Source organism: Suncus etruscus, chromosome 3, assembly GCF_024139225.1.
Source record: "Suncus etruscus isolate mSunEtr1 chromosome 3, mSunEtr1.pri.cur, whole genome shotgun sequence".
Lineage (NCBI taxonomy): Eukaryota > Metazoa > Chordata > Mammalia > Eulipotyphla > Soricidae > Suncus > Suncus etruscus.
The window spans coordinates 51270145-51284857 of NC_064850.1; the positions used below are offsets into that span (position 1 = coordinate 51270145).

The 14713-nt window shown below is 43.2% G+C and overlaps 1 protein-coding gene across 1 annotated transcript in view; it reads left to right on the top strand.

Moving 5' to 3' along the window:
• MARK1 (microtubule affinity regulating kinase 1) overlaps positions 1-13048 on the top strand; it is an 86979-nt gene extending 73931 nt beyond the window's left edge. Inside the window, exons 15-18 of the mRNA XM_049769509.1 lie at positions 6109-6273; positions 6464-6715; positions 9679-9723; positions 11008-13048. Of these exons, the coding sequence (XP_049625466.1) occupies positions 6109-6273; positions 6464-6715; positions 9679-9723; positions 11008-11362 (817 nt within the window). The 3' untranslated portion in view covers positions 11363-13048. The remainder of the gene's footprint in view (positions 1-6108; positions 6274-6463; positions 6716-9678; positions 9724-11007) is intronic.
• Positions 13049-14713: the final 1665 nt, after the last annotated feature.

A 14713-nucleotide genomic window follows, 5' to 3' on the forward strand; every position in this document is an offset into this window, starting at 1 on the left:
CAAAGATTAATTGGTTGTATACCTGAGATTCAGTCTCAGAATACTCAAGTCTATTCCACTGATCGGAGGGTCTGTCTTTATTTCAATACCATGCTGTTTTATTGACTATTGATTTATAGTACAATTTAAAGTTGGGGAAAGTGATGCTCCCATTTTCTTTTTCCCAAGGATTGCTTTAGCTATCCATGGGTGTTTATTGTTCCAAATGAATTTCAGGAGTGTTTTATCTACTCTTTGAAGAATTTCATGGGTATTCTTAGAGAAATCACATTAAATCTGTACAATGCTTTGGAAAGTATTGCCATCTTAATAATATTAATTCTCCCAATTCATGAGCAGGGTGAATGTTTTCATTTTCTTGTTTTTTACTTATTGAAACAATGCTTTATAGTTTTCTTTGCAAAGGTCTTTCATCTCTTTAGTTAAGTTGACTCCAAGGTATTTGATTTCCTGAGGCACAATTGTGAATGGGATTTTTTTTTTAAATGTCTCTTTCTTTTCTTTAATTATTTATGTATAAAAATGCCATGGGTTTTTGCATGTTAATTTTGTAGCTTGCCACTTTACTATATAAATGTATTGTTTCTAGAAGCTTTTGGTGGCATCTTTAGGATTTTCTAAATATAGTATGTCAACTACAAACAGTGAGAGCTTGACTTATTCCTTTCCTATCTGAATGTCTTGGATATCTTTTTCTTGCCTAATTTCTTTGACAGGTACTTCTAGTACTTGTTGAATAGAAGTGGCTAGAGAGGTAAACATTGTCTTGTGCCAGATCTTTTTGTTTTTTGTTTTTTGTTTTTTCAGGTCACACCCATTTGATGCTCAGGGGTTACTGCTGGCTAAGTACTCAGAAATTGCCCCGGTTTGGGGGGACCATATGGGACGCCGGGGGATCGAACTTCGGTCCTTCCTTGGCTAGCGCTTGCAAGGCAGGCACTTTACCTCTAGCGCCACCTCTCTGGCCCCTTGTGCCAGATTTTTTTTTTTTTTTTTTTTTTTTTTTTGGTTTTTGGGCCACACCTGGTAATGCTCAGGGGTTACTCCTGGCTATGCACTCAGAAGTTGCTCCTGGCTTGGGGGACCATATGGGACGCCGGGGGATCGAACCTCGGTCTGTCCAAGGCTAGCGCAGGCAAGGCAGGCACCTTACCTCTAGCACCACCGCCCAGCCCCTGTGCCAGATCTTAAAGGAAAGGCTTTTTGTTTTACCTCATTGAGTATAATATCTGCCATGGATCTTGACCATATTTAGAAAAGTTTCTTTCTTTTTGAGAGCTTTTATTATGAATGAGTATTGGACCCTATCAAGCTTTCTCTGCATCTTTTGATATGATTATATGGTTTTTATTTTTCCTTTCGTTGATATGATGTTTTCATTGATTGACTTACATATGTTAAACCATCCTTGCATTTCTGGAATGAATCCTACTTGGTCATGGTATATGATCGTCCTGATGAGACATTGGTTCCTATTTGCTAGAATTTTGTTGAACATTTTTGTGTCTGTATTCATCAAGGATATTGGCCTGTAGTTCTCTAGTTCTCTTTTTTGGTGACATCTTTGTCTGCTTTTGGTATCGAGGTTATGTTAGCTTCATAGAAACTATTTGGGACTTTTTCTGTTTCTTCAGTTTTCTGGAAGATCCTGAAAAATGTTGGTAGTAAGTCCTCTTTAAAGGTTTGAAAGAATTCACTAGTGAATTCATCAGGGCCTGGGCTTTTTTTTTTTTTTTTTAGGAAACCTTTTGATTACCCTTTCAATTTCTCCAATAGTGATACATCTCTTCAGATATTTCAGATCAGCTTGGTTCAACCTTGGAAGCTTATAAGAGTCCTAAGAATTTATCAATTTCTTCCAGGTTCTCTTGTTTTGTGTCATAAAGTTTCTCAAAGTAATCTCTGATTACCCTCTGAGTTTCTGCAGTATCTGAAGGAACCTCCCCATTTCATTTCTAGTTTGTTTTTTTATTAAGTTTCTATCTCTGTTTTTCTTTGTGAGTCTTGCTACTGGTTTACTTTTTGTTGTTGTTGTTGTTGTTGTTGTTGTTGGTGGTGGTGGTGGTGGTGGTGGTGGTTTTTGGGTCACAACTGGCTCTGCGCTTAGAAATCGCCCCTGGCAGCCACGGGGGACCATATGGGATGCTGGGATTTGAACCACCGTCTTTCTGAATGTAAGGCAATTGCCTTACCTCCATGCTATCTCTCCAGCCCCTTGTTTATATTTTCAAAGAACCAACTCTTGATTTCATTGATCTTTTGGATTTTGGGGGTTTATTTTGTTCCTAGTTCATTAATTTATTCGTTGAGCTTTGTCATTTCTTTCTGTCTGCCTATTTTTTTGGTTCATTTGTTGATCATTTTCCATTTTTAAGCTATGCCATTGTTATCTATGTAGGCTCTCTTCCTTCCTGATGAATGCTTGCAAAACTATATTTTCTTCTTAATACCACTTTTGTGGTATCCCACAAATTTTGATAATTCATGTGTTCATTCTCATTTGTTTCTAGGAAACTTTTGATTTCCTCTCTGATTTCATCTCTAATCCACTGGCTGTTCAGTGAGCTTTTTCATTTCCATGTGTTAAATGGTTTATCTCTGTCTATTTGTAATTTACTTCAGTGCATCTGTGAAGGTAGTTGATACAATTTCTATTCTCTTAATTTTATGGAGGTATGTTTTGTGGCCCAGCATGTGGTCTATCTTGGAAAATGACCCATGAAGAAGAATGAAGAAGAATACGTATTCAGCTTTTTGGGGATGGAGAGCCGTGTGTGTGTGTGTGTGTGTGTGTGTGTGTGTGTGTGTGTGTGTGTGTGTGTATACACATATATAGCCATATATATATATATATATATATATCCACACATATACATATACACTATACTAAACCACTCTTCCATATCTTCCTTTCAGAGCCAACATATCCTTGTTGAGTTTTAGCATGCTTGACCTATCAAGGTATAACAGGGCAGTATTGAAGTCTCCCAATATTATTGTATTTTTATTGATGTCATTATGTATTGTTATTGATGCCATTAATGTCAGTAATTGTTTTAAATATTCTTCTGGCCCCTCATTGTGTGCATATATGTTTAGGAGTATGATTTCCTGTTGTACATATCCCTTGATTATTAAGACATGTCCATTTTAGGGCCAGAGTGATAGCACAGTGAGAGGGCTTTTGCCTTGTACACAGCCAACATGGGACCAACACAGGTTCGATTCCTGGCATCCATATTCCTGGTACTCAGCGATGTCTGAGTGCAGAGCCAGGAGTAACCCCTGAGCACTGCCAGTTGTGCCCTCCCCCCCCCCCAAAAAAAAAGTCCATCTCTGTCTCATAATTTTTTAAGCTTAAAGTCTGTGTTGTATGATATTTCTATGGCCACCCAACATTTTTAGGAAATTATTTTCTTGAATGAATGTCCTCCAACCTTTGACTTTAATCTATATTTGCTCTAACTATTTGTATGTGTCTCTTGTGGGCTAAAAATGTTGCATTTAACATTTGGTCCATTTGCTACTCTCTTAATTGAGAGAGATGATTGTCATGGATTAAGTGTCATCTTTTGTAGGAATTTGATGTGTTTTGGGGTCTGTTTTGTTTTAAAGTAGACTCTTCAACTCTTGTTTTAAGGTTGGTTTTGAGTCTGTAAAGTTTCTGAGCTGTTGTTTATTTATGAAGCTGAGTATTCTTCCTTCAAACCTGAATGTAAAACTGGCTGGGTGAAGTATCCTTGGCGAAACATTCATTTCATTGAGTTTTGTCTCTATATTCCACCACTGCTTTTTGGGCCGTGAGAGTTGCTTGTGATAAATCTGCTATAAATCTTAAGGATGTCTCTATGTATATGGTTTCCTTCTTTTTTTTAATCTTGCTGCTTTAAGTAGTCTATCCCTATCTGTGATTTTCATCATTGTGACTAGTATGTGCCTTGGGGTGCTTTTCACTGGATCTCTTTTAGCTGGTACTTCTAGGTATCCAGGGTGTAGTTGTATGCACACTTTAGTACTGGGAATTTCTCAGCAATGATGTCCTGGACTGTTGAAGAAAACTGGTTTTTTTTCCCCTGGATCTCTGGGACCCCAATAATTCTTATGTTCTTTCTATTGGGTTTATACCAGAGTTTTATTGTTATCTGTTCACTTTCTTTGAGGATTTTTTCCACCTCTTCTGTTGTTTGGAGCTGTTATGCAGTTCATCTTCTATTTCACTTATTCTGTCTGCAGCAGCTCTTTCTAAGCTTGATGAGGCTTTCCAGCAAGGTTTTCATTTCACCTGCCATATTTTTCAGTCCTGATACTTTTATGAAGTTTTCTCATTTTTACTCTCATATCCTCTTGAGTCTTATGGGCTATTCACTTCATTGTTTCTTTAAGTTCTTTGAACATCCTTAACATTTCCTCTGAAGTTTTTGGGTTTTTTTTTTTTCTGGTTTTTGGGCCACACCTGGCAGTGCTCAGGGGTTTACTCCTGGCTGTCTGCTCAGAAATAGCTCCTGGCAGGCACAGGGGACCATATGGGACACCGGGATTCGAACCAACCACCTTTGGTCCTGTATCGGCTGCTTGCAAGGCAAACGCCGCTGTGCTATCTCTCTGGGCCCTTCCTCTGAAGTCTTGATCAGAGATGTTATATAGGTGGCAGGTGTTGGTTTGGTCTTCAGAACTATCATCTTCAGTCACAAGATGTGGTGGTGTTGTTTTCCCATTGTGAACTTTGTTGTATGGGATTGTTACTATGTGTTGTGGTACAGCTCCTTGACTGGAAGAAATGAACAGCTGCAGAGTGAAGCAGAGTGGTTGCATTCTTGCTGGTCTTTCATAACTCAGCCAGATTCAAACTGGGATTTTCTTTTCCCCAAAATTCTACTCACAACCAATTGGCAATAGCGTTTGGGTTCATGTACCTCAGGTTCAATTCCAATTAAAACATTTTTTTTGTTTGTTTTTTGGGGCCACATCCAGCAGTGCTCAGGGGTTACTCCTGGCTCTGCACTCAGAAATTGCTTCTGGCAGGCTCAGGGTGACCATATGGAATGATGGGGGTTGAACTCTGGGTCTGTCCTAGGTTGGCCACATACGAGGCAAACACTTTATCACTGTGTTATCTCTCTGATTCCAAATGATGCTTTTAAAATGCAAACTCTGGTCACTACCTATGACTCTCCTGCTGGTCTCACACACCTCACCTCAGCTGAATTCCTCGTCATTTGGATCTTATTGTCTCCTCTTCTGCCACTCTGGTCCCCACAGGCCTCTCTTACTTCTCTGTCCTCTCAGCCAATAGTTATGTCAACAACACAACAACATGTGTTCTAAGTGTCTACTCCTCAGCATGCCCTCCACACACACAGATGCACACACATACAGGCACACACACACACACACACACACACACACACACACACACACACACAGGTACTGTTGAATTCAGAAGCTGCTAGAGCATTGATTTTATACTGCCTGTTTTCTAGCCCACTTCTCATCTGCACTCCTTAATCCTGTTGCTCACTGATAGAAACTAAAAGAGGTTCCAGTCATTTTTTCCAGGGACCTTGCTTTGAGCTTGGAATTCTGACTGTATCCTATATCACACCTCACAGCAGTGCTGTGTCTCAGACTGACTGTTGGAAAATGCATTGTCTCTGGTTCTGGTTGTTTTCATTCACGAAAATAAACTCCCATCTTCTCCCAGTTCACATAGATGCATGCAAGGTCTGCAAAAATATTCCCAGGGCAGGCTGTGATCAAAATTCATCTTGGACATTCATTTTCAGCCAGAACATTGGAACCTGAGAGAGAGCCAGGTGGGCTCTAGCACAAATTTGCATGCAGGAGTCTGAGATTCCTTCCTCAACTCTGCCTTGGGTTCCTTGACACCCTGATAACCAAAGTGGGAATAGCCTATAAGCACCACTGGGTGTAGCCCTCAGAGGATTGTAAGTCACTTTCGAGTCATGCCTCCTACCTATGTTTGCTCCTACAAAGTTTTCAGGCCTCAGCAGTTAATCATTGGAGTCTGAAAAATCTCCTCCACTTGTAGTAAACCACAGGTCTTTTTTCTCTCTTCCATCGTCTCGGTCTCCCCAACTTCTCTCCAAGCCTCACAGAGATGTCGGCCAGCAGCCTTGCCTCTGCGGGCTCCTCAGTGGCATCTGCCATCCCGTCAGCACGACCCCGCCACCAGAAGTCCATGTCTGCCTCCAGCCACCCCATCAAAGTGCCACCATCAACCATCAAGGATGGTGCCGAGGCCTACAGGCCCGGGTAAGGTCTGCCCGCTCCCCTCTGGACTGCCAAGTGGTTATTTTTGTTGTTGTTGTTGTTGGCCATGTGTCCAGCAGGCACTTGGCTGGAGCTGAATTTGCAATCTGGGGGAGAGCTTGGACCCCAGAGTTTAGCAGGCGGGAAGCTGTCAGGGACCCAGGCCTGATCTCCTCTCTCACCTGTCCCACAGCACCACGCAGCGGGCGCCTGCTGCCTCCCCATCCGCGCACAGTATTAGCGCCAGCACCCCGGACCGAACACGCTTTCCCCGAGGTAGCTCCAGCCGAAGCACCTTCCATGGTGAGCAGCTCCGGGAGCGCCGCAGCGCTGCCTACAATGGGCCTCCCGCCTCGCCCTCGCACGAGCCAGGCGCCTTTGCACATGCCCGAAGGGGCACTTCCACTGGCATCATTAGCAAGATCACGTCCAAGTTCGTCCGCAGGTTGGTACCTTGCCCGCTCTTTTTTTTTCTTTTTGCAAAAGATTTTTTCCAAAAGAAAAAGGAAAAAAATATGTATTTTAAATAAGTCCAGCATCATTTTCCTGAACCAAGAGGAGGGTGGGAAAGTTGTGGGTGAAGTAGACAAAATAGGCATTTAGAAATTCTGCAAATGATAAGCCACAGGAAATGGCATTTATGTTGCATGAGGCGAAACTGGGTTTGATCTCAGCATCCCATATGATTCCTCAAGCTTGCCATAAGTGATTTGAATGCAGAGACAGGAGTAATGCCTGAGTATTGCTAGATGTGGCCTAAAAACAAAAATAACAAACAAAAATAAAAATTCTGCAAAATAATGGCTGAAGCAATAGTACAGTGGGTAGGGTGTTTTCCCTGCATGAGGCTGACTCAGGTTTGATCCCTGGCACCCCAGAGGGTTCCCCAAGCACTGCTAGATGTAACTCCTGAGTGCAGAACCAGGATTAATCCCCCCACCCCACCCACCAAAACAAGAAAAAAAAATTGCTGCTGATAAAGATTTGTGGACTAGATGCATCAAAGTCCTTCCAGGAAGCTGTGGCCTTATGCCAGGAGGGCAGTGCCATCTCAGGGTTCCTATACCCTTTTTTATGTCAGAAGGGGCTGAAAGCCCACTCAGCTCTGCTGCAGACTGATAGGCCAGAACAACATTATCCAGGCTGTATCCTGGACAGAATGAGAGTGTTAGGAAGCCCTCATCAGTAGGATGTTCCCAGCTAAAAACACAGGGAACAAGGCTCAAGGATGCACCATTCCTGATGTTTTGGCCCACCTTAGCAAAGCAGCAAGTAGACAGAAAGGGCTATAGTGATCCTGTCCCTACCCACCAGAGCAGCACAGTAACAAGGCACACCAAGGAGTGTCCCTGTGCGTTGGAAAATATTTCCCTAGGAGCCTGCTCCAAATAGTATGCTAGAAGGCAGACAGAACCAGGGACAAGCTTCACATCACCATGGCAATGATTTAATACCAGGACATGCTTCATGATGCCCTGGCAGCAACTTAGGGCTTGTGTGAGCTCAAAGGACTCTAGTGCAATGCCTGATAGTGACAGCCACCAACGAGAAGATGAAGGAGATAGAACCTTTTACTTCCCCAGGACCTGGAAGAAGGACCCTCTGGGGTTTGGCAAACTAAAGACTGACCTGAAGCCGGAAGTTAAAATGTATGACCAAATGTTTCCTGGGAAAGGCCAGCTTGCTCTAAATCTAATCTAGGTTAAAAGTTTTTATCCCAGCTTTTACTGCACCTGTATAACAGCCATCTTTAATATCTGCTATAAACTCTGATCTGGGGTTCCTGCCTCTTGCAGAAGACAATCTAGCACCACTTATTTAGCCCTTTTCAATTTTTTGTGCTTAACAAACCATCTCAATTCTTGTTTAACAAACAAGAAAAGAGGGAATTACACTAATCACATCAAGCATATTCCCAGTTTAAACACAAGAGCACACACCCTGTTTTAATTCCCTCTCATATCCTACCTTCACATCCTACTTGATTGGCTAAAAGAGTTCACACCCTACTTTTTTTCCTTAGTATTGAATTGTAATGAATTGAATTATTCCTCTGAAATGACTAATGTATGATCCTTTGAGTGCTCTACTCAACTGGGAACCACCTCACTAGCAACATTTATACCCCTTGGTTTAAGAGGATTAAACTTCTATGGTTCCCATTCAAAGTACCACTTTCTGAGAAAATAGAAAGTTGCTGAATTTCTATTCATATGTGAAACGGGCTAGAGAGATCATATAGTGGAGAGGGCACTTGTCTTGCACATAGTCAACTTGGGTTTAATGCCCAACATCCCTATATGGTCCCCCTGAACCAGGTGTGATACCTGAGCACACAGCCAGGAGTAAGCCTAAAATACAGTCAGAAAAAATAAAACCTAAAGTAAATGTAAGGTCACCTTTTATTATCCTCTGTAATTCAGATGAGAAAATGGGCTTTTATACAGTGCATTTTTCAGGAAAGGCCTCAATCCAGAAGCCTGAGCACCCCAGGATATATATAATCCCAGCCAGTTCCCATCTCACCTGAGACCGTGGAGCTGTTTTCCAAAGGTCAGAAGTGAGGAAGATGCTCTGAGTTTTCTCCTCTAGGGTCCCTCTCCCAGAAGTCATGTGAATATCTCTGCACTGGTTGGAAAATAAAGAAAACTTTGGCTTGAGGACCCCAATTGCTGATTGTTCCCAAAATATCTGTTAGCATCTTGCTATCTGTCAGGAGCTCCCCCCGCCCTTTTCAAATTGGTTTCCCCTCTGCTCCAACTGAACTATTTAGTTACCTTTAGATGTTCATTATTTTCAACTGTCAGTTGAGTTGGCTGGTTGCACTTCACAGTTAAGAGCCATGTTATGTTGGAGACTTCATTCATGCTATAGACTCAGCTTTTAGATGTGGCTTAAGTTATTCTAAATGAATAACTTAACATCCTGAAATGAGGCCCTGGCTTTTGTTTAAACATTTGTTTATCTGTAGAAAACTTATATGCATTGAATACTTTTATGTGCACTTTATCTCCAACGTCAAGCTTGGTTTCTGTATGCTCTAAACTGAGCAATTTTGTATAACATTTCTGAGGCTGTCTTGCTGCTTACCCTTTTTAAACAGTCTGAACTTGGGATTGGTTGGACAAGGCTGAAGCAAAAGATTGGTTATTACATGAAAATCCTGACTGCAAATTGGTTAGAAGATTATGTTTTAGGAAAAAAAAAATCCAAGGGACCATAACCCCCTCCCATTGCCAGGTGGTTAGTAGGCCCTGGGCATTATGGGGCCAGAGGAAGATGTCAAACCCCTAAGTGGACCCTGGAAGCAGTAGCTTTGCCTGCAGGTTCTGGGGAAATGGGGCGGTGCGTGTTTCTCAGGATCTTTTCATTTTGGTCATTAAATCTCCACCTTCACTTTGTTTTGAGGGATCCAAGTGACGCCGAAGCCAGTGGCAGAACCGATGTCTCCAGGTGAGGAGACACTTCCATCTACACAAGAGCAGTGTGATTGTGTGTGTACATGTGTGTTTGCACATGCCCGTGTGTGCATGCCTGTGTGTACGTGCCTATGAGTGTCTATATACATATATATGTATGTGTGTATTTATCTGTGTGTCTGTGTGTCTGTCTATGTCTGTGTGAGTGTTGGGGGTCACAGGGTGCTGCATTCTTTTACCTGACATTTCATTTACTCCATGACATCTGATTCCCATTTCACTCTAGGGGTGGGGCTATGAGGAGGTGGGGACAGCCATGCCTGGGGGTCCTGACATAACCACAGATAACTCTTGCTGGCTTTCCAGAAGCCCCCAGACCTATAGTACCTCATCTCTCATCCTGGCTTCTCCTGAGCAATGGGAGGTCCAAGAGCCACTTACTGACGTAGGTACTGGAGCTTCCAGGCACAGAGGCCTGAGACCCTTCCTCAATAGGACACGAACATGGGCTCACATGCCCAGTCCCCACCCCTCAGTGCAGTAGCCCTGTGACCTGAGAAACACATTGATCCCTTCTTCTCCCAGCTGTTGATTCTGTTTTTTCCAATGAATGTGGGGTGCTGTAATTTCCCAGATTCCCCAGCCCAGGACAGGCCTGTAGACCCTTTAATCTACATCCCAGCCACAGAAGTGGGCCTTGCTTTAGCCCTTGGGCCTCAAGTCACAAAGGGGAACCCCCGACCCTATGCATGTTTTCAAGCAAAAATGCCTATTTTGTGTTACCTGCACAGCAAATGGCAATTTTTCTTCTTGCAGAGTAAAACAAATATGGGAGGAGTTGAGAAAAGACAAAGGTTTTCATCCCCAAACTTATTTCCCTATCAAATCCATTTTAGAAAACGTAAATGCTTTTGATCACAGCCAATAGAAAGGCCAGAGCAGACAGTGTCCTGGAATCTGGGACTTTTTTCTTTTTTGGTTTTGGGGGTGTGGAGTCACACCCAATAGTGTTCAGGGCTTAGTGTGCTCAGGAAATTTCTCCTGGAAGCACTTGGGGGGTGGGTGGAGATGGGACCATCTAAGGTACTGGGGATTGAACCCAGATCAGCCATCTGCAAGCAAGTGCTCTATGCACTGGACTATCTCTCCAGCGGCTATCTCTTCTTAGAAGTGAGAGAAACAAACTGTCCCTCCACCCAGGCAGCTAGCTACACAGAGCACCAGACTGAGGACTCAGCTTTGACGTGGCTGCGGTGGAATGTTTGCCCGAGTTTCTACTCTGGGCTGATTGCGCTTGGTTCTTTCTCTGTCCCTCCAGAAGCACAGCCGGGGAGCCAAAAGACCGAGACAAGGAAGAGAGCAAAGACTCCAAGCCGCGCTCATTGCGTTTTACGTGGAGCATGAAGACCACCAGTTCCATGGACCCCAACGACATGATGCGCGAGATCCGCAAAGTGCTGGATGCCAATAACTGCGACTATGAGCAGAAGGAGAGGTTCTTGCTCTTCTGTGTACATGGTGACGCCAGACAGGACAGCCTGGTGCAGTGGGAAATGGAGGTGTGCAAGCTGCCAAGGCTGTCCCTCAACGGGGTCCGCTTCAAGCGCATCTCCGGCACGTCCATTGCCTTTAAGAATATTGCCTCGAAGATAGCAAATGAGCTCAAACTCTAAGCCCAGGAACTTGGCGTTCACAGGATCAGGGACGCTTCCCCCTGGAGGTGGAGGTTCGGTCTCGGAATGTACTGGTCGGTCGTGCCGACCGCGATGGGTCCGTGAATCTCCCTCCCACTCTCGAATCTGCCCTTTAATGCAATAAGGTCATACCTAGTTATGAACTGCCCGAGACAACGTCCTTATGAACTATCATACATATCTGTAGCTAAAACAAAACACAAAACCAGAAACAAGCAAAACAAAAGTAGGTTCACATGTACAGGTAAGTATATTGTGTATTTTTGTTCATTTTCTGTTCATAGAGTTGTATAATAAAACAGATGATGGCTTCAAACCTTGTATAGCTGTTGAGATTCCTGCACCTCTATTGTACGTTTGTTTGTTTGTTGGATGCTTGGAGTTGAAACTGTTCTTCCCTGTTATCTCCATTCTGGTGGGTTTTTGTTCAGAAAAAATTCTTACCTCTATCATTGCCATTTTGAACATTGTGTCCAGAATTGGGGAAAAATTTTTTTTAAAAGTTCACAGAAATGGTCTCTACAGTATAGCATGGACTTTAAAAATCAATTCTCAAATCATCTTTCCATTGAAAGAGGAAGCTGGTGAATGGATGGGCCCATTTGATGCCGAATTCTTCCTGCTTTATTGTTATTCTTGTCTTTGTTACTGGACCAGGGTTAGTTGGAAAGATACCAAATGTTTACAGAGTTGGCACTTACGGTTTTTGAAAATAAAGTACCTGGAAATAATTGTAGCTTGGCCTTGAACTAAGAAGTACTAGGGGACCTCCATTTGGTTTCTTTGGGACTTTGCAAGTGTTTGCTGGTCCCTTACTCATGGCATCAGAGAAAGGAGGAGTCAAGCTGTTCATCTGTCTACAGGGTCTGGTGTCCTGCCAATAACCAGCACGTTTTGGGGGTGAACCTGAGATCTGGGACCCGTTTCATAGCACAATTTCATCTGCACAGTGTCGCTCAGTAATGCCGCCTCAGGAATTAACTGCCATGGGAATTAACTCCTCACCTCCTTCTCGTCCACCCTGACACAGCGATATCTAAAAGCACTTAAGAGACTTTGGAACCAAACATGCTCCTTAGGACAGTGCTCCGTGGCTTCACACTTCCCAGTCAGCCCATTGCTTTCCTATGTAACCTGCTTCTTTCCAGTCTGTTCCTGGGTTCCTGGTATTTATGCCACATCACCCTGCCTACACCATGCAGCTTTGGCATTGGGCATCTGCCCACCACGTTTCTTTTCCTAGTTTGTGAGTGAGGTCAAGACCAGAAGGAGCCTTGAAGGTCGGTTGTGCAATATTTAATGCTGGAATTGCTGTTCCGGCAGCAGACCGGCCCCATCTGCACACACTTGAGAAATAGAAAAACGTCTTCTCATTTTATCTGTTTCAAAGAAAAAGAAAGTTACTCGGGATGAGTTTTATTTTCTGTACTGTTTTGTGCTGTAGCTTCCTTCTGTAATAGTTCTGTTTAAAAAAAAAAAGTGTTTTTGCCTTAGCAATGAATGGATGGTGTTTGGAGAAAAAAAAAAAAAACCTTGTGTAGCCCCTTTTTATCCTAGTGTTCATTCCAAACAAAATTGATGCAAATCTTTCTTCACTTTTTCTGGTGCGCACTGAAATTCTACTTGAACAGTTCTCAGAATAAAGCACTTGTCTTTTGCTCTGTTGCAGAATGTGAATGACCTGTTTTCTGGCACAAAGAGCTTCTGTCTGGAGAGTTGGGTTTGTCTGTTCTAAAGGGAGTTGCAGGGAGGGGACCAGGCCTAGAGATAGGACAGTGGGGAGGCGCTTTTACACACAACAAACCCAGGTTCAATCTCCAGCATCCCACACAGTTATCCCAGCTCACCAGGAGTGAGCCCTGAGCACTGCCGGATGTGGCCCCAAAACAAAGAGTAATAAAGTAAAATAGAATACAGATAGTGAATAGAATACAGATAGAGCCCGAGGCCTTGAAAGATTATGGGGTGGGGTGTATCTTTTTTTATCGGAATTCCGACCATTGAAATTCTTTTTATCTTTTTTTTTTTCTTTTCTGAAAATAGATCCTGCCTTCATGGTAGAATCTGGTGTTTTTCACATTTTCTTATACCGCTTAACTCTTCAGAGTTTGTGGCAAGGAATTTTACTTGGATATTTTCTAGAAATCTTGGTTATCACTTTAGAGTTTCTCACTTTATATATGCTCATGGCAGCATAATAATTTTTTTTTAAGTTTTAGAAGAATCTTCTATATTTGTATCCATTAGTCCCAGTTTCTGTTCCCTGGCTATGTGATACCAGGATTTCTTTCCTTGGTTCCCATTTAAATAGAATTTGCCATAGCATAAATACAAATTTATCTTTACAGAAACCATGGCAACATCAAGTCTGAGAAATTAAAATATGTGTTGGTGAAAAAAATGAAATCCACACTAGACCCAAGACCGGATGAGGTCCTTGAAGGAAGGATTTGATTCTCCCCTACAGGTCACCTCCTGGGTACCATCCTACATTGTGGACATCATAAACAACTTGCCCCAGGCAGGTCCAGGACTCACACTGAAGTGAGTCCTCCCACTTGTGTGTGTGACTGGAGACCCTGGTGTTTGGAAACCATCTCCAGTTCTTAGTGTACCTCTTGGAAAAGACAAAACACACATAGGCAACCCAAAGATCACCCTCAAATATAGCTCAGTTAGGTATGGGCAGTGTGTGTGCTGGCATCGCAGGATGGGGTTGGTTTGGGGAGAGAGGAAGAAGGTGAAAGAGCAGAGACTCCGGTGAGCTGCCCACAAGATCTCGTGTGCAGACAGACAGATACATACACACATACAGCACCCCTCCTGAACTGTCATGCCCATCTGCCAGCATGCTACAACCGGAAGATGATGCTCTAAAAAGACAAGTGGCCCTGGGCAAGAAATGAAAGGAATCCCCAGCTCTGAGTTAAGTGGATGGAAATCAAGGGCAGTGACTGAGCTGCTGGGTAGAAATAAACCTCCCCAGGGATGTTCTTCAATCTCAGCACCAGCATGTCTGCATCTCCTGCATTGTCTCAGGGCGCCTTCCCCTCACCCTCAGCCTCTTGTTATTATTGAGGTGACACTGTTACACGGATTCGTGTTTGAGCTTCTGCTGGACAAACCATTTCACTGCCACCGCCAAAGGGCCAAAGCCTTATCTTACTCCGAATGGTCGTCTTTGTTGTTACCAGGGATTGCCACTAGAGGGCAGAGACGCCTTCCCAGGATGAACCGCTTCATTCTGCTTTGGTTCCGTTTTGTCATTTGTTTAGGTGAGGAAATGGACCCAGATTTCTTAAGCAATTACGTGGTCTTGGGAACTTTTCC